General features: G+C 39.8%; 1 protein-coding gene across 1 annotated transcript in view; it reads left to right on the top strand.

The window, feature by feature from the left end:
- Positions 1–5390: 5390 nt before the first annotated feature.
- The window catches only part of LOC140239547 (zinc finger protein 704-like), a 55292-nt gene continuing 39968 nt past the window's right edge, over positions 5391–20714 (top strand). Inside the window, exons 1-2 of the mRNA XM_072319381.1 lie at positions 5391–6053; positions 10770–10891. Coding sequence (XP_072175482.1) covers positions 5572–6053; positions 10770–10891 — 604 coding nt within the window. The 5' untranslated portion in view covers positions 5391–5571. The remainder of the gene's footprint in view (positions 6054–10769; positions 10892–20714) is intronic.

Here is a 20714-nt window from a genome sequence, read left to right as displayed (position 1 = left end):
TCAGATAGAGCCACACGACACTCGCCACATAATAGTAATACGCTATTTTATATCCATATTGATAATTATGTCGACTACAAGTGAACGTTCCTCGACTGAATGCAGACTTCTTCAAACCAACGCCATAATGACTAGATCTCTTTTCTTCTCTCTCTCTCTCTCTCTTTCAGACGGGAACGCCTGAACACAAGACGTTGTTATGAATATGAATCCACGTTAGTTTCTAGGTTTTTTTTTTTTTTTTTTTTTTTTTTTTGATTTACGCTACGGGCGCAAAACCAGGAAATATCAGTTCTTATTGTTTCGATGCATTTTTTTTTTTAATACGGTGCCAAAAATACCATGTTTTTATTTAAATCTTGTCTTGGATCATTGTTTTAAGTGCGTGCATTTTTGTAGGGACAGCCGCCCCTTAAAAAGGTTAGATAGATTTTGGTTTAAGAAAAGTTGTTGTTGTTTTTGTAATGTATGACAATCAGTCTGTTTATTGCAGTTATATGCCATGGAATAAGTTGAAAAGCTGGCATGCAGTGGTTGGTATAGCCTAAAATGGGTGTATTTGCTGCATGGTTGCCTGCTGCAGTGGCAGTCCCGTGCATGAGCTCCTTGGTCCCCAAAAGCAACGGGTGTACGTCCCGAGTTTGACACCCATGGAGCATACAGCCTGTGAGTCAACAAGTTATACAGCCCACGAGTCAAACAGCCCGTGAATTCGACACTGAACAAGGTCCGTGAGACCATGGACCTTCGTTGTAGGTCCATGGTGAGACCGAGACCGTGTTGTAATGTCGAACTAGTGGGCTGTGTTACTCGTGGGTGTCGGACTCGTGGGATGACCCCACAGCCGCGGTCTGTAATAATACATGAACACTTTGGATAATACTAAACGGTAATTTGACTCACCACTATAGGGCCTATAGCTAGCTTCTCTTTTCATCTATATAGGCATTAGTCTACCGGCCAACCTGTTACGCCTATATTATGTTCTGTTGTCAGGACGGGAGGGGGGATTTTGTAGGAATTCCTAGTCTGGATTCGTGGGGGATCGGGGAGACATCTTAGAAATGCCAAGAGGTCATTGTATTGAGAGAACACAAGACGGAGTAAGGGACATAACAATAATATACTGTAGGACAGGTTTGTTGCGACATCTACATCGTAATGTCAGGCCAGGATCGACTGTAGTGTCAAAACAATCATTTCGAAAACTATTTGGAAACTGGCATATGAGTCATTATTGTATTTGTTCACAAAATCATTATGATGGCGATCGACAGCAGGATTTCCACAGCTTGGCTGTTCTAAAAAGAAAAAACTTGTTTGTACCAACGTATAAACATGCCATTATACAATTGATTGTATGACAATTATTGTGGGCAGAATAGTAACACAGCAAGCGAAGGCAAAATAAACATGAAGGAACATAAGGAACATATACATGAACGCCAACTGTAACACGACGTGGCACAACTCTACGTATTGTAATTTCACTGGTTTGTGTCCTTTGGTTGATGTCCGAGCCGTTCGGATACGTGGGAATCCCCTCCTTCGTTTGGTATGACATCATCGTCAAAAAATCCTTGGTTTTTATTCGTCACATGACACGTATGTGCAAATACCTGTGGGTGTGACAATCCTTTACATGTCAGCACAAAATGAAAGCATTCAGCTATGAACTTTGTAATTCGATGATGACAAAGTAAGCTAACTATAAAGACCTTATTATCAATATCATAGAGTCATGTTACTGCAGGCATGCGGTAGCAAGAAGGGAACAGTTACTTGTTTCAATTCCGTTTCATTATTTTGAACGTTTCGAACAAACGGCATCGCAATGGGGAGGGGGGGGGGGGGTCAAACGAGTGAAAAGCTATACCGATGTCGTTACTAGAAAAATCTATAGAAACATCTGTCATCCAGTGACCACAACCTCTTATACCTGAACTACATTATCGTCACGTGATTGACAAACGCGATATATCACCTTGGAGCTACGTCACGCCATGTAGTTCTGGTTGTACTTGGCTGAGATCGTGACACCAATATAGCTAGCCCCTTGTGTTTGCATCACTCTTATACCGGCACGCTCTGCATGGATGATGAAATCATAAAATCGTGCCCAGTCGGGGAATTTAAAGTTCACACCCATGGCGGGGATTTTCTCCCCTTCCATGTTATAGATCTAGTGTTTGCGACACATGGCTCGCCCGGCCCAGCGATATTACATGCAGTCTATTCGTGGTATCAGTGTGTTGTAGCTACATGGTGAGATTCCTTGTGTGTGTGATGTAATTTACACATCCCTTCTTGTGAATAAGAGTTCGCGCTAAACTGAAAATTTACAAATAATGTACAATATTCACTGCTGATAGATATTTGTACCCCCTCCATTTCGAGAAACAAAAGCACAGGTTTGTCACTGCTCGTAGACCCTTTTGCATTAAAAAACAAAACAAAACACGCTTTATTGCAGGAAAGGTACAATTCAGTCATAGTATCATACTAAATAGTGTAAGAAAGGCATATGTTTTCCCTTCTTGCGGTGAGAGGGTTTCACACGAGTTCTGTGGTTTCACCATCCGAATGACACTTTTTGTTTTGTTAGGGTTTACGGATGGCCACTCAGATGACGTCACGTAACGTGTTCAGTTTTTGGATTCAGGCGATAAATCAATTGCTTTCGACGAATAACCTGTACACATATCCGAAAGCCATCTCCATTCATGAAAACGATATGGTGGGTTTTCACTACTCGATATCTGCAATGCTCGACAGCAGAGCTTGCGTCGGTTTCCCGGGAAGCATTACGTAACACCCGGCGTGCTTTTATTTACGTCTCTTCTGCGATCACCTCATACCTGCTAGTCTCAATTTATAAACGTATTTATCCTAGCGCTACATCGAAGTCATTTTCATGGTTGAGAGATCAGATTTTACTTATCATTAAAGTTAAAGGTAAAGAGATTTTTTTTGAGGATGACAAAACACAACAAATAGGTTTATACATTGCAAGTTCATCGTAACGAAGAAAAGCAGGGGATCGATTTACACTTGAACACAAAAAAAATAGCATTCGTAACTCATTTCGTAGGTTTTCGCACTGTTTTTTTTTTTACCGTTTAGCAACGCACCCTCTCCACGCTTCACCCCCCCCCCTCCCCATGCACACAAAATAATGAAAAACGAGAAAGAAGCTCATGAAAAAGAAGAATGGGAGAAAGGGTCGCAACAGGTATACATTGATAGACTAGAGCCTAGAGGGAGAGGCGAGGATAGAAAGAGGAAAAATACACCGAAATGGCCGTTCGTTGAGAGTTTTTGGCACGATCCCAAATAATAAACCGAACCATAATAACACTGGCCTGGTGCAGCACGATCTTTTTCCCTTTATGGAGTTTGTGGAGATTATTTCCTTCGCCTCTCCGCCCTCTGGTATTCCCGCGTTCCCCCGCCATGTGGTCGCTCGCTCCCTTCTCTGCGCTCGTGTTACTCTTACGCGCAGAAAAGGGCTTGGCAACGGGCGAAGACCGGCGTACTAGCCGGTTTTCAGAGGGGGGAATCGGTTCAGGTGGAACTAACCTCCAGCGGAACAGCGCGCTGACCTCGTAAATACCAAATCGAGAGACAAAACTCCTCCAGCTTAGGCATGTGTCACGCGCAAGTGGGATCATAACAATCGTTCGTGGCAAAAGGAGTATCTGATTTATGTCCCCGCAACATGTTCCCCAGCTTCTTGCTCTCTTGTACCTTATCCTGCCCATCTTACACTGTGTTCATATGATACCATGCGAAAGAACATGTTAACTACCTCGAGGACTACAAAAAATGACAAGAGTTTCAATTCCCTTCACTTTCGCCCTGTGCGCTTTAATACACATGGGGTCAATAATAATCTTTACTTACATGCATCAATCTCACTCTAAAGATGTAGTGCAGGTTTTCATGCCACACAACAAATTTATTGCAGAGTCCCAACTATTTCTCACCTTAGTTTAGAATACTAACAGCAAGAAATATTGAAGGAGAAATGCATTCTCACTATAAGATCGTTAATTCACTGAAATGCTGTAAATCACTTTTTCATTGTTGCAGATATCAACAGATGTGAGGTGTAATGTCCCTGGTGTTGAGCTGGTACATCATACGAAGTTGACCAATGTGCAAAATGTTTGTCAGTCACCCTCTACGAGTTCCTCAACCCGATGTCATGTTCAGCGTGATAGACACTGGTCTGACGTACAAAGTGACTATAATAAAGCATTCACATTCCAACACAAAAGAAGAAAACACAGCATAAAATGATTTGCAGATACACAAAGCCTGGATAATAGGCTATTTATCATTATCTATAGGCTCAATACACTACGACATCGGACGTGTTCGTCGCTTGCTGCACGCACCTCATGCACGAAAGACACGTGCCACTTACCGCAGTCCCGTGTAGGCATTGGGATGGGGTTTCCTTCCATACCCAGATATACCAAGTGACCCATCCCAACAACTGGAAGCTACTGTTGCGGCTTACGAATGTCATTTATCCACACGTAGCAAAACAGAAATATGTATCGACACATTCGAAATAATCACTCGCAGGTACATTCAATCATCCATGATCAACATGATATTATTATGATGGGCCAAACCTTGTAAACAGTGTACATTTTGCGACGCACCCAGCACGTGCGCTCTTTGTTGTCATGTTTTGTTTTTTGTTTTTTGTTTTGATTTAATTCGCTGCGGGGCCTTTAGATTTACGAAGATCTTCTGCATGTTCTGCCTAAAGCAATTTACCGTATGGATTTGGATTGGATGTGTCTATCTTTTGGCATCAGATTGCAGAAGAAACAATTGGATCGGGGATTGGATTTGGTTGATCAGCAGAATGCTTTCACAATATCCCATCCTGAGAAACTAGTTACTACATAACTACTGACACGTATTAACCCAGATGTAAGTAATAAGAGGAATACGGTGAAAGAACAAATGGTTATGCTTGCGAAGAAGACAGATAGTGTATTATAAGTACAACAGGACTCCAGCTCAGCAATATAGCCATCCAATGAATGTAAATATCCACGCATGGTGGCCGTGGATAAGCTATCATACTGTACACACTGTCGCTCACAGAATGGATAGGGAGAGAGAGAGAGAGAGAGGGGAGAAAGAGAAGGGCTTGCATGGCAGAGACTCATTGTAAACAAATACCCTGGCGAGACCGTGAGTGCGAGATTTGCCAATCAAAAACCTCAACCAATCAAATGAGGGGTGCGTCATCATCAACCAATCGGAACAGGAGTATTATCTCCGCGGCATGATTTACTAACCAAGCGTACAAGACCACGCCCACTGCCTCATTGAGGATCAAAACATATTACCGCATGTTTTGAGACAGGCCATGCTTTTCGCTGTGTTAGTAAAGAAATAAGTTCGCGTTGGAAGAGCACCGGAGACTTGAATGCATGTAGTTGGAGAGAAAGACGGGTATTTTCGACGTCCATGTCAGTGGGATAGCTGCTAATTACATTTTAAAACACAGTTTGTTAACGGTGTAAAGTTTAATTTTGGAAGAAGATGCACGCGAAGCGAAATTCAAAGCGTTCCATTATCGGTACTCGTGTTGGTGCCATGAGACCGGACGGACATTACTATCCCGGAATAATTCGAAACATGAAGTCTCCCCGGGCAGGCGAAACTCTGGTCGAGGTCGCCTTCGAAGACGGCATTCACAACTGCACTTCAGACAACATCATTGGGCCGGGATTTCGCTCCATGTCGTCGACACACCTGAAATTCAACCAGCCGGTCTTCGTCACGGTGAATGGCCGAGAAGTCCGGGCCATCGTACAGAAGCATCTGAAGCAGACAAATGAAGTTCTGCTCAAAACCCTAGACGTGTCTGAGACCATTGTCAAGCACAAAATCGAGGATGTCCGGCTCCTGGAAAGCAGAAAGTTGCCCAGGAGTATGGAGCAAGGAACCGACTTCAGCAAGCTCGCCGACATGTCTTCAGAAGCTAAGAAAAGACCCGTTTCCACAAACATTGAAGTTCCAAGGTAATTTCATTTATTTTTGGAATAAATGTATAAATTTACGTGAACTTTAAATTTAAAGTTGATGATATTTAATTTACCCCCTTTTCGTCAGAACAGGGTGATGATGAAATATTTCACATTCAAATTTGCTCGAAGCAAGTATAGCTGCCAGGCAATGCAATGTCGATATAGATCTAATAATAGGAGGGTAAAACTTACATCTATGAAATCTGTGAGATAAAAGTTTACTGTGTGCCAGTCTCCGTTTAAGAGTATGCGGAAATGCGGCTTTGTATTTAGTTATTGCATATAGACTCGAGAGTGAAAATTTCCTATAAATTAACAGTCAAGATTCCTGTCAATACAACATTGTACTTCTAAAGCTGCGTAAATTTACTTGTGTGTGAGCGTCGTTTATATTGTTTGTTCAGTTCAATCCATGTAAAGTTTGCCGTCGTAAACAAACGAACCTGAAATGAGAAGGGTCATCACTTCAATACAACAACTTTGAATTTACATGTTGTTCAACATCTGTGCTGCAACGCATTTTTATAGTTTGTAATAAAATTTACATGATTTTGTAGTATAACTTCATCTTTTCAGGGAATTGTATGTCTATTTGAATCATGCAGTTCACCTGCTGTTCAGATTACTGAGGCCATGCCATTCATATTTTAACCATAACCGAAGCGCTGAATCCAAGAAGCGTGCTACTGGTGCACCGCAAAAGATAAACATATTAAAGTCTGTACTCCCTGTCGCGGGGCCCCCTCATTCATAGATCGTAAACTATATTGACAAGAAAGGAAGGGAGAGGTAGAGAAGGCAGAGGAGGAGTTACGGAATACTAAGTACATTTATGTGCATGTTATCTTCGGGCATGCCTGACTGCGTGAAAGTGCAGTGGTTTAAGGAGAAAGTAAACATTTAAATGCATGGTTGAATGAATGAAGGAAGGCAGGGAAATGAAAAAGAAAGCGCAGACAGGGTGAGTTTGGCAAGCAACTGGCCGTTTCCTGGCCGATGACAACAGCACACGTCCATGTCAAGTCCTGATCTTCTGGACTTCCTAACATTAGCTTGGCCTTGGTTTCAAGCAAGCGAACGTAATAGTACAGTATCATTTTGTATGATTGTTCAGGGTTGTTTTATGGTTTTATCATGAAGCTGTTGTAGCTCCAATTTTTTTTTTTAGCCTTCTGCGTAGTTTACACTAGCACACAATGTATTAGGGATGTGGAAACACAGATTTAGATGTTATTATCAACGTCTTAAAACTGCAATAGACCAGCCGTTGGTTAAAACGTGCAAATTAATGTCAATGGTATTTTGAGCGTATTTCTTTCAAAGCAGTCGTGAACTTCCTATAGAGTCGAAATGTTTCGACGTTTTGTCTCCGACAAGACGTTTCTTGTCGGAGAACTTGACAGCTTCATTATCGTATAGAAATAAAAAATTGACTGTGTCATCACTAACCTCATTCCAAAGTAAGGAAATGGACAAAGTAGCCAGCAAACGGGCATTGTTTGTTCATCAGCCCTCTGTGTTCGGCGTAGGCTACTGGGTCCGACAATAACAAACGAAGACGATTGCGAAATCTGCTTGTTGGAAATCACCGGCCGGCCGGCCGGCAAAATGCGCACATCAAATTCGCTTTGAGATTTTCACTCTCGACCTGCAGTGAAATGCCTACTGAAATTCGAGATGAATGTCTTAATGGGATTAGAATTTCACCATTTTATGTTTGTGAAACGTTATTCGCTTGGAACCATTTTGCTATTGATGTTGTTTCGTCTCGTTAATATGGCCAGGAGCGGATTTTGGGGTGTTTGCAATGAGGCAAAGGAGCTAGTCGAAATGAAAAGGGTTTGCCGAATCTGGAGATGTCGCAGTTTGATTAATCGGCTGGCTTCGAGCCAAGCGGCAAAGTTCCTTTAGGAATGTTCCTCACACACACACATTATAAATAATCGCCAATTCGCTCCGTTTGTGTGTGTGTGTGTGTGTGTGTGTGTGTGTGTGTGTGTGTGTGCTAATCTCGGCGCAAGTCGGTCATGCTATAGAGGTGTATTTTGCTTTGAAATACACAAGGGCAAGGCCGTTTTCTTGCTCCTGGCCTTTACAAGTAGATAGCGAAGCGGATAGGATGTGATACATTAAAAAAACAAAACAAAACCGAATGCAGTGATTTGCCCATGAATAGCTTTAAACATAAAAGTCGATCCAAGTTGGCAGCCCAAATTAACTTGTCTTGATCAGACCTGACAATGGATTATTGATTGACATTATCATTTGGTATAAAACCACGTTTCGCTTTTATTAAAGATCTCCCTTGTGATGTGTTAAAAGAATTAGATTAATCTATGAGTGATAATTGCTAATTACCAACGGCAGTACGATGAGATGGGTCATCCCTTTTGCATTCCTTCCCAAATAGTACAGAACATGATATATTCCACCAGAATGACAAGACTTGTAAAGCTATAACATTTCTGTGATATTTAACCCCAAATGCTCACCGTAACGCATTCTGTGTACGAGGCACAGCTGCATTAAGTAATCCTCTTGTGGTTGTAATATGATACTTATACTTCGAACAAAAGATATGCATGTTAAAGCTGTCAGAAAGGAAGAATTCACTAGCTTCTTTTACTTATCTATGGCAAATAACACACCACTTACATGAACTACATAAGTGCATCACACAGGTCTGTAAAATACTAAAACTAGACTAGTAGTTTAGATTTGTAATTTTTTCGTAGTACGAAATGATTATTCGAATCTTAGCGGTCAATTTAACTCAACAAATAAAGACCCTCTTGAGTTCAAAATTTACAGGAGATTTCCAAATAGTGTTTTCTTCAATACCTAAGTGTTCTCACCAAAATTTCAAAAATTTACATGCAAAAGGGATGACATATCTTAAACTGTTTACGATCACCGTCAACTGTATTGCCTTACATTACGGTGATAAATATAATTGGTCCTGACCTGACAACGAATATTTAACAATCTTATTTCATCGCACCTTTGCATTGCAGACAAACTGAGAAAGCATCTTGAAAAAGAAACAAGTCGTCGTGATTTGCTCGTGATGTAGGCTACATGTATGAATGTATACACTGGCCGTATAGGATATCGAGATTTAGCTATACAGAAACAATGATTTTTTCTCTCTCTCTCTCTCTCTCTCTCTCTCCAAGTAGAAAGTGAAAACGTATTTTGAATACAAATATTTTGAATTTTGTGTGTGCGTGATGACTAATGGGAAACTCACTGTCTCGAGATCGAAATCACACATACAACCACATTATACACATATACTAGTACACCCCCACAAGAAAAACTCGTTCCATTCTGTGGGTTGTTTATGAGTCGAATCGATGAGGTGACTGCGCCCCAATGGTCTACGTGTATTTTTCCCCACCACGTGGTCTTTGTTTACCTTTGTGAGAATTTGTATGACGAAGCGCTTGCTATTGCGCACGCATTGATTTCATAGCGCGATTACGCAGCGAGCAGCCGCCGACTCGTAGCTCAAGTCGCAACAACAAGGCGGTCTCTTCGTGACTTACGTGCGCTATTTGATCTGGGCAGAAAGCACGCAATTTTCTTATCTATGATGTCGGTCGCGCAGTTCTGTTGATTCCGAAGTAGGGCCTATATATACTTAGTAAACAATTCAGTCACGCCGCCCGCTCCCGCAGATCAGTGTACAGATCGTCTTCCGTTCATTCGCGATCTCTGGCGAAGCCCCGTCATGACGAAAAACAGATAAGAAAAGGAAGAATGAATGCTACAATGTAGATATTGATTGGTATCCATATAGCAGATGTTTAAGGTTTGATATCAGAATCGCGCCCTCGGCTCATTGCGTTAACTGAGTTGAGGAGAATTTACGGTGTATAGGCCTACTGTGTAGATTGCGTTGACATGAATGCCACTTTGTAAATTGTAGAGACACTGATACTAACCCTGTTTGTGGCTTCTAAATGATTATCATATGGAGCACTGGTGGAATCCTGAAACAGAGAATATTACTGCAGTATAATTATTATGTATGGCAGTGTTACTTAGAAGTGAGAAGTAGGACCCTACCTGTGTTTCAACAATTCCACAGATCTTGAGAATAGAGTTTTTTTTTTTTTTTTTTTTTTTTGTCTGGGGCAATTATTATAATACCCCCTAAGCAATTACCCCAGACCCTTCCCCTTTCCACTAACTAGCCCGACTAGACGCTGAATACGCTGTGCTCACTGTTGCTACTTCCAGCGACTGGGCTGTGTATTATTGATAAAAACCAGTATTTATAAAACACTAACCAGTATTTCAGTATTTCAGTATTTTTTTTTTTTTTTGGGGGGGGGGGGGGGTAATTGCCCTGATACATTAAAAAAAAAAAAAAAAAAGAATCTGAAGATTTGGGGGCCTACCATATTTGTGGCTAAACTATGCCTAACCTGGTAAAACTTGTCTCCTTGTAATAGGATCGCATTGGGGCTGAGTTTACCCACAAAATATGGTACCCTGTACAAATGTAACTTTAAATTGATAGACACATCTCAATGCTTTGTACATTTGTCTCTGTGTGTGTATATATATATATATATATATATATATATATATATATATATATATATGTGTGTGTGTGAGAGAGAGCTAGGAAAGGTCAGTTACAGGGTGGATCAGACAAGACATAACTACTAAGTGGCTGATCATCTTCTTTCCTGTTCACAGTGCCAAATCACAGAAGGTGCAAGAGATGGAGCCACCGATGGATGATGTCATGGCAGCCATGGTGTTGACCAGTCTGTGTGGAACAGGAAGTCCCCTAGTCCACCGAGAGAGAAATCCATCGGGTGAGTAGGAGGAATGATGATGCTGATGATGGTAATTGGTGAATGGGGAGAACTTGGAGACCATGAACTTCAGGATGAGTTGGGTGTGATAGTCTGTATTTTAGACCCTAGTTCTCTTATAATGATTCTAGTGAATAATGATGGCAGGAGTTGTGATCATGGCTGAAACATGAAAGGCTATATAATGACGATTTGAGATGAGAAATATAAACACTACAAATGAAAGGGACATGTTCTTGACACATTTTCTGTATCGGGTGTTCCTCTGGACTGTAAATGTGATGCTGAACATCTTGAGATGCCTTACCTGGTGATCGAATCTTGACAATGAACTTTGAGTGGAAGTGCGTGTATGAAGGGAACACAAAGTAATTCACACAAAACTTAATAATTGATAATGTGAACCTAATAGAGAATATTTTGCATCCTAAATTTTCAAAAACATACCACACACACACGAGGCTTGTGTGGCAAAATTTAGGTTTATATTGTTGATTGCAATCCTCTCCAATGATTTCAAAAATTCACTTTGAAACATTTCATCTGGCATGATGAAAGTGAGCAGATACTATAAATGATTCTTGTCTGCCTTAAAAAATCACCAACACGTGACCAAGACACGAGTGCATATATGCATTGTACCTGCTGAAAAACAACACACTACTCCCTCACATATTGGTTGGTACACAAGACGTCTTCATTTTCCTGGTCTCTGTTTGTTTAAATCAAGCACACATGACACAAAAGCTTGCCAGGAAGTGCGTGGTTTCCCCATTCAAGTGCTATCAGTATCACAATGAAGATAGCACTGAGCCTTGACAGCTTTAGGTCAAGGCTGAAGTTCTGGTATTAAACTTTTAAGAGCCCCATGACATTATTTAAGTGCACCTCAAAAAACATCAGAAGAGCTGTTGAGAAACTGTTGAGAAACTGGGACAATAACTTGGCAAATTGTAGTGGACAGGGACTGTTTTCATGGGGTGAACAAATGTTGAACACTGCAGCATGTTGTCATAATTATCAGCTTGAAGTCACAGTCACAGGCAATCAAGCCCTAGCTTCTACAACGTGTACTCTGAAATCTGAGGCATGTGTTGCCTGGCAGTTGAAAATCCACAATATTCTTGCTCATAACTTTGAGACTTGCTGATGTCATCAGTCCCTTTAAGTCTCTTGCTTCCTTCAAGCACAAATATTTGCTCTCTTCATTTGTTTTCTTCATATGTGTTGGTAAGGAGCAGAGTGCATGATAACTCTGCTCTGACAGTAAGCAAATACTGCTTGGCCAGTCAGTGCTCAAGTAGTGTGTCCTGCACTGGGTGACAAATAAGCAAAGGATTTGTTGAATTGGGCAATGAACTTTGATTTGAAAAATGGGCCACCTGCTGCCAGAACTTGACAGGAATTACGGGATCCCATGCTGAGGGAAGCACTTCAAAAGATTACTGTAAGAGGTCGGTTCTACACTGAGAAGTCCTGTTAAAGCAGCACAGTTTCAGACAAAACTAGAGATTGTAATTTGTCATCACTGACAAATTAAGGTGATCCGATTTCTTTTTTAAATCAATGAATCGAGTCCTGATAGTGCAAAGTCTCAGCTACAACATATTAAAATCTGAGAGAATTTCACCGAAGCATAAGTAAGATAGTGCTCGATAAAGAGAGTCATGTCAATTTTCACATCTAAAAAATTCCCTCCCATAGACATAACACGTCATAGCGAAGATAGAAAAAGAAGTACATATGACCTTTGACCCCACTTTGCACAGACAAGATGGCATCTGAGCAAAAAGTGGTTATTTTATGAAATGATCCCTGTAACATTGTCTTTACGTGTGCAAAATATGGGAAAGATAGGACATATATTCATCAAGATACAGGATGAAACATCTATGACCTTTGACCCTAATTTACATACCCAAGATGGCGTCTGATCAAGTAGTTGTTATTTTATGAAATAATGTTCGTGACATGAACTAAACATGTGCAAAATATGGTGGTGATAGGGTATGTTTTTCTTGAGTTATTGCACATAAAGTTGCAAAAAGAAAGAAATATTTCAATACATCGAAGATAAACTTTAATTTCAAGTAAGTTTTTTGACGTAATCCCGACATCGTATGAAAAACGAAGGGCACAATAACGATAGCCCAAAGTCTCAGCTACAACATATCAAAATCTTGGAGGAATTCACCGAAGTATAAGTGAGCTAGTGCTCGATAAAGATAGGAATGTCCATTTTCATTTCCATAAAAACTGCACTCCCATAGAGATTACACGTAAACTGGTCAAATTTGACAAGGTTACTTTCAATCCATTTTTACGAGGTGATGCCGTTATCTAATCAAAATAATGTTTAACATTTATGAAAGAACATTTCATAAGCTACAACATATTGAAATTTGGGTGAAAATTGGCAAAGGATAAGTGAGATACGCTCGAGTAAACTTGAAATTTGATGACGTCATTTTGAAAATTTACTTTTTTTACTTTATTAAGAAATTTGATATCTTTTAATCATTTTGTCAGCATAGCCAACCCATGAAATGACATGTACAACTCATCAGCTTTCAGAATGTGTCAAGAAAATGGGGGGTCACCGTCCATCCTGACGAGTAAAATCGGATTTAAAATTGGCGGTTTTTTGGCATAGTTGCACTGTGTATCCCCATTGACGCACGCGCGGAATTTTGAATTTAACGGGCCCGTATGACGTCATACTTAGTCGGATCTACTTGAAACTTGGTTGAAATAATCCTTGACATTTTGGACATCCGATCCGGGTGAAAAAATGGAAAATTTCCGTTTCATATTAGCTGCGCGTGCGAATATGTGCGCGCGCGTACGCGTCCGTCCGATTTTTTCAATTTTTCCAAAAATGCTCCAAATGGTCTGAAACGTGTGCAAAAAAAAATTGAGCTCGATTTGAGCATACAAATTTTTGAACGCGCGCGTACGCGCGCGTTTTGAAATAAAAATGAATTTTGAGAATATGAGTAGAATCCGCTTGACTTGAAATATATGTGACGTAAATTTCATTGAAATATTCCATTCCATTAATGGGATATGCATGAAAATGTGTTTTCATATAATGACGTCATAGTGACGTCACGGTCGACTAAGCACTCTGATTTTACTTGCGCTGTCGTCTTTGCGACATGACACATATATGGTATAAGTTTGACATTGAGAGGCAATGCACTTTCTGAGCTAACCTCTGCACAACTTTTGAGGAGAAATAAAGAAAGAAACAAAGAAAGAAGAATAAAGAATCAGTACAGATACAGAAGGTGATCCGAGAGGATACTCGGATCACCTAAATATATCTCTGATTATGAGTGTTTTCCTTTTTTTTCGTCTTCTTTATTAATGTGTGGTTTTAGCCTGTCAGGTGATAAACATTTGGCTGGTTGATTCTCTACATTGAAGAATCCTGTGTTAGAATGCTTTAAATCTAATCCAAAAAGATATGGTTGCATTCCCTACATGTGAGTTCTGATCATACATTGTATGTCACAAGTAATGATTGAAATTTGTCTGTTTCAAAACAGTTTTTAAACTTGAAAGCACATAAGGATAGTAAGAGTCATAAACAGAAAAAAAAAAATCTGCTGTACTTTATTTTTCTCTCTCTGATGAACCGAGTGTAACCTTGATAAAACATACATACTCTTCTCATGACTCATGCAGCACTGCAGACATGCATTTTATCCTCAACACTAGATAGAGGCTATTTGGAATAGCTTTATTGGTTTTGATAGCTGAGATATGCATTGATTATAAACCATCCATGACTCTAAAGTTTAATGCGCCAGGTCATTCAAGGCAACTGGAACTGTGAACTAGCCTATCCAGACAGACAAATCTGTTTCAACTTGACCGCCTGTGTCAAGCGAGCAAGGGTTCAGGTAGCGATACCTAGTGCTAGAAAAGAACTGAAAGCTGATGAACCGCTTGGCTCTAGCTGGATGATTGTATGCAAATAGGAATCAATCAGTACAGAGGGAGAGAGACTAGCCTCGCGTCCAGGCTGTGGTAGTTTTAATTTTTTATATTTCACCCATGGATCAGTAATCTTGGCCATGGGACAATTTGATACATGCACCAATCAAAGAGTCTAAACCATTGAAACAACTGGACCTTCCCTACCCTAAGACTGATGCCATGACATACTGATATGGTGGGGGGGGGGGGGATACAGGTGAGGGGAGAGGTAAACAACAGCTGCCTTATCACAGAAAAACTGTATGTAACTTGTTCATGGCGTGGGCTTGTCTTGCAGTTCGTATCAAAGACGTGATGTTCAAATGATGGCATGGGGAGATCATGCAATGGGAAGCTGGCCCAACTCGGATATATTTGGAAATCCGGCAGCATATTATGTACAACTTTATCACTGATCTCCATAGTTTTGTAGCTGTACACACTCAGCCAATCTTGACTTGAGTTGAAAGTTACCGAAGAGAGAACACCTCGATGCACATGGATTATTTGCTAAAGAGCAATTCTATTCCAGCAGTCTTGCTTTAGTCATAGTTTTCAAATGAACCGCAGATTGATTCAGTGGGGCGCCCTTCTCTCCCACACCTACTGGGTCATGGACTTTTTTTTTTTTTTTTTTTTTGCTAGAGATTCTAAATTTAGAGTGTATGTGAATTTTAGTATTTTATGAATGACATTATCATGTTTTTTTTTTTTTTTTTTTTTTTTTTTAAAGATATAGCAGTGTTGGTAGGCTTAAGAGCTACATGTTGTTATTGACAGTTTCTTTTGAAATTTGAGTTTGCCACATTATTGATTTTGTACATGTACATGGTACTGTACTGAAGTACGCTGTTATGCATGTGTATGTACTTGTGTACATCTATAAAACCATAGAAATGTATGAATACACAGGTAACTTGAAAGTGCTTGTGAATAGAGCAGTTGTTAAAAGAAATGCATCCCTTTTCTAGTTTTGTGGCAGTATCTATGAACAAAGAGCCTTACTTTGTACAATTCCTCCCCACTGAAGTAATGCTTTAAAGACTTTTATTTAGCAAACCTTAATAGATCTTTTTCATTTAACTTTTCTCAGCAGTGCCATCAGTAGAGGTGTCCCTACCATACATTCACTAATTAGTGGCAAGCATTTGTACATGGAACCTTGTGCATGCAAACTTGCTCAGAGGGTGCAATCAATATGTAATCTGGCTTATCTCGGCCCTGAACAATAGAAGGAACGTGACTGTCTGCACATGGCATCACAAAACCACTACAGCCTTTTTTTTTTTTGTTGTTGTCTTTGTTGTCGTGTGAACCCAATTGATCATGGAAACTGAAATCTGGAAACATCAGTCACTGATTGAGTAACAGTTAATATGTGGTTTGATATCTCTCCTATACAATGTACCCTCCATAAGATTTTGACTCGCACAGTTCTTTACATGTTGAGCAAAAATACGAAAACAACAACAAAGAGAGTAACAACCTGTCAATTACATTCAACCACAGAAAAAGAAACAAAACAAAACAAAAACATGCCAGTGGAAGAACTTCCAGTTGTCTGTAGGTCCAGGATTAAAATCAACCATTTATATCTGTTCAATTACCAAGGATGTGGTCATTGTATTTGTGTGTGTGTGTGTGTGTGTGTGTGTTTACAATCCCCCAAATATATTATCATTGTGTGCTAGCAGTATACATGTAAATTACATATGTAGACAGTAAACATGTTTTCCCAGAGAGAACCTTGCAACAAAAGAGGGCAGTATATGCTGAAGTAGATTGTCTGAAAATGTGTTCCTCTGTATAGTTGTATGGCTACCACAGAAATGACAAATCGAAGCAGTACAAAGTCCATGAAGCTGTCACTGAGTGTCTACTTTGAAAAGACAAAGACTTGATGGTCCAATGACTGATTTAAACTGAAAGCAGGGAAAGTAAGTCCTTTTGTGGCTTTCTTGTTCATTGAATACACTGTATAGCATGAAGGGCCTCTAATTTCCCAGTTTTATATACTCCAGGTATGTGTTCATAGGCATGCAATGTGATGCAAGCAGTAAGCCTATATATATGTATATATATTATATATATATATATATATATTTTTTTTTTTTTTTTTTTATTTTTTTTTTTTTTTGGATGTGATAGACATCCTCTTTTATATCAACTCTCTCAATATTCAAAGTTGGCAAACCAAAGTTCATCTAAAGCTACAGATTGGTATCAGATGTCAGATTCTAGCCCTCACAAGATCATTTAATGTACAATGTACAGTACATGTATTGAGGCAGGAAAGCTATAATGCAGTCTCCCTTCAGAAGAATTATTATCTAGAGATCAGGCATTATGAAATGATCTTTTTCTATGTCATGATGTATAACTCATTGAAAATGTTATTCCAGATAGAGTCACACTCCTGACTCATTTTATTCACAAATAAACAATGAATTTTGACTGCAAAAATCAAGGGGTATTATACTTGACAAGGCAAGTTGGCAAACCTTTTTTTTTTGGTACCCCCTCCCCCCCCCCCAAAAAAAAAAAAAAAAACACTGAAAAACAAAACACAACAAAAGAAGTACTTTTCACATTCAGACATTTTGAATCTGAGAGATTGTCTTCTGGTCATACAGAGACCATTCAAACAGTCTTTGGCCTTGCAAGTATTGACCTCAAACACGTCTTGACCAGCAGTAAAGCCCATCCTCAGGAAATCCATAAAAACCCTTGGACAGGGAAATCAATAACTCTCGATCGGACTATAATGCAGATCTGTCATTATAATCAGTGTCAGTTAATGAGAAGGCCTTGTGTGAAAAAAAGCAATTTGTGTCATCTCTGCCCTATGCATTTATTTTGAGAGCAGGCTATTGACCCTTTTATTGTGTTTGTCATCTCTTCTAATTGTGAGTATAACAAAGGTGATGAACATACCACCATACATGTATGTTTATATTCTTTTTCTAAGGATGCTGCTTCTTGAAAACAGATCATGGGAAACAATATTGTGAAATGATGATTTGCTGAACACACCCTCGGGCAGCTAAAGCTATCTAGATCTATGCGGTGCCAGACACCAGGAAACCAGAAATGTAAATGCTTGCAGAATTTATCTGTGCATATTTACTTTATAAAGTCAAGTGGTTTTCAGATTAATTCCCCTGTTAGCTGTCACTGAAACTGTCCAGCAGTGACAAAGGTCTTACAATTCTGTCAGGTGAAATTGCAAAATTGTATAAAGTATCAGTAAAACTGGTGCATAAATAGCAAAACAGCTACAAAACTGTACAAAGTTAAAGTTGTCTTGCTTGATTCAAGGGATTTGGGTGATGTTTAACTTCATGTCTTAACAAGTTGGCTGTGATGACTGAGTATTGAAGCTCTACACATGCAGGCATATACCTCGGTTGTGAGAGCCAAAATTTGCCGGTGTTGTTCACTGCTTTCTACAAGGATTTCGCAAGGTCAGGATCAGCTGTTTGCATCTGACCCAGAATGTTCTCTGTTTACTGGCAGGCAAGTTTGTGGGTTGACATCTTTTTGTGGCTTATTCCTTTTATGGGGTCACCTTCAAGGAAGCAGGAAGAGGTCAGCATTGTAAACTGTCCAGTAGTAAAGCGACTTACCAAGTTCAGCTTGATAGTCTGGTCAAGAATTGTTTGCACTACAGTAAACCCCAGTCTCAGTTACAGACCCTCAATTCTAACCCAAGTGTGTGTGTGTGTGTGTATGTTTGTTCTTTTAACTCATACATGTAGTACCTGTATGAGGCTAAGCCTTGAATGAGAATAGACTATCCACTGCCTTGGTGTAAGTATTTGATCAAAATTAAAAAAATAAATAAATAAAAAACTGACAAACTACCAAACAAACATTGCTTCGAAGAACCGATCCATGGTGTGTCCTGGAAGAGTAATTTTGTACTTTGGAAATGGATTATATGAAGTGAGTTTACAGAGAAGACATTGCACTCACCAGTCATACCTGTGAGAATTTGTAGAAATTTTGGTACAGAACAATTTTAGTCACATTATTAAATTTCTAATTGTCTAATTGTGGGGACAAGTTATTTTTAGAATGAACTATATCCGTGCAAATTAGTCTTTATACTAAACGATATAGTGCTGTACTGAAAGTGCAAGAAATGTACTTGAACCTGAGTGGGGCCGTAATGATAAAGTTGTGTCCCTGATAGTGTGCTTGGTGTACAGTGCTGTTGGCATAGAATGCCATGTTGCCATGCCTGTCCCATCTGTTCATTCCCTTTCCGTTTTCCTCTTGGCTGGTGGAGTTCTATGATACGGCAGCCAGACAAGCTGCAGGAAAGTGATACAGCAGTGAAGGCTTCGTCCTGGGCAAAGGTGTGATTGCATCGTGGGCTTGTTGTCTCTTGCCAGTCATTGCCAAGTTTCTTCTCACTTTTGCCCTTTTATGCAGATGTTTCTGCCTGTTTTAGCATTTGACACCAGCCTTTCTACATCGTTCAGGAAGCTCATGACTCCAGCCCACATGTTAGGCCTATTTTCCCCACACAGAGTCTCAGAGCTATCATTGCAGCATCGTAGGGCTCTCATAAAGTCAAGTTTGTGCTGCTTATACCAACATCCTGTGTGGTTTGTTTTATCACAAATGTATCCATGTTCCAAGTGAAGTGTGGAGGCAATTCCCTCAGGAACGACCCAATCATTTTCTTTTGATAGCCTTTAGCAAAATGTTAAAAACTGCTTCAGGCATTTTTACATTTTGAAGGGATATAGGCCCATAGACTTAGCTGCTGCAGTGCAGGAATGTTTGAAGTGAAGACTTTTTACCAGCACTCTTAATGCTTAATTCTATCTATCTTGACTGAAAAGTGGGAGAAATGTGGAGATGTCTGCGACTTGTTACTTAGTCCCAGAAAAAAAAAATGAAGTAATATACAACAAAGTGATTAAAAGTTGACAAGAAAGCTACTCATGTCAGTGCAACCCTTGACGCCTTCATTTTTTATCCCAAGAAGGTGCCCAATGAGATGTCTTACATTGTTACAGAGCGTGCAAAAACCACAGAGCAAAGAAAGACAGAAAAGTCTGTTTACACCAAGTGTCTGAATGTAAGGCTAATACCTCTCAACTAGCTATTGACTTTGTGTGAGTTCAACTTGTTCTTCAGGTTGGTATAACCTGTTGGCTGAAGTGTGTCTTCAGTTTCATTCCTTTCTTATTTTTTTTCTATTAGTTGCTGAACTGAATATTTCTTCATCTCCTGCCCTTCCCAATAGTGTTTTCTTGGTTTTCTTTTTCTTCCCCCTCCCCCTCTTTTGAAAGGGGGGGGGGGGGTCTAGTCTGAAGGGTCAGCCTTGGGCTGACCTTCCAAATCTGTAATGGAATTGGGTTAAATCCAATTTAGGGCTATCAGAATGTAAGCATATCAGGAGAAAAAGTGGAACAAAATTTTCAGTTCTGTGTGTCCAGATACCATGGACCACCTCCCTGCATGGACCTAGGTCCATGCTGATACCTAGTCCCTTTTTTTCTCCACCAAGTCAAGGTACATAAACTTGTACATTTGCAGTCATATGGAAACAAAGTTATAATTATGGAAAACAGAATATATGTTAATATATTCTTCTCTCACAGATTCCTTTCTTTGTAGGAGTACCATGATATAATTTCCTGCATAATCAATGTAGGCCTACAGTCTTCTTATGGATAAACTGCAGTGATGTTACTTAGTAAGAATTTCTACTTGTTAACCAGTGGTACATTGTGACCAAAAGTTTGTAATGTCAGTGTTAATTGATGTGAAGTAAGCTGCCACTTGCTGCAGCAGTCCATATTGCGCTCAAAAGATGCACACA

Source organism: Diadema setosum, chromosome 16 (genome assembly GCF_964275005.1).
Source record: "Diadema setosum chromosome 16, eeDiaSeto1, whole genome shotgun sequence".
NCBI lineage: Eukaryota > Metazoa > Echinodermata > Echinoidea > Diadematoida > Diadematidae > Diadema > Diadema setosum.
This window is presented reverse-complemented; position numbering and strand designations above follow the sequence as displayed.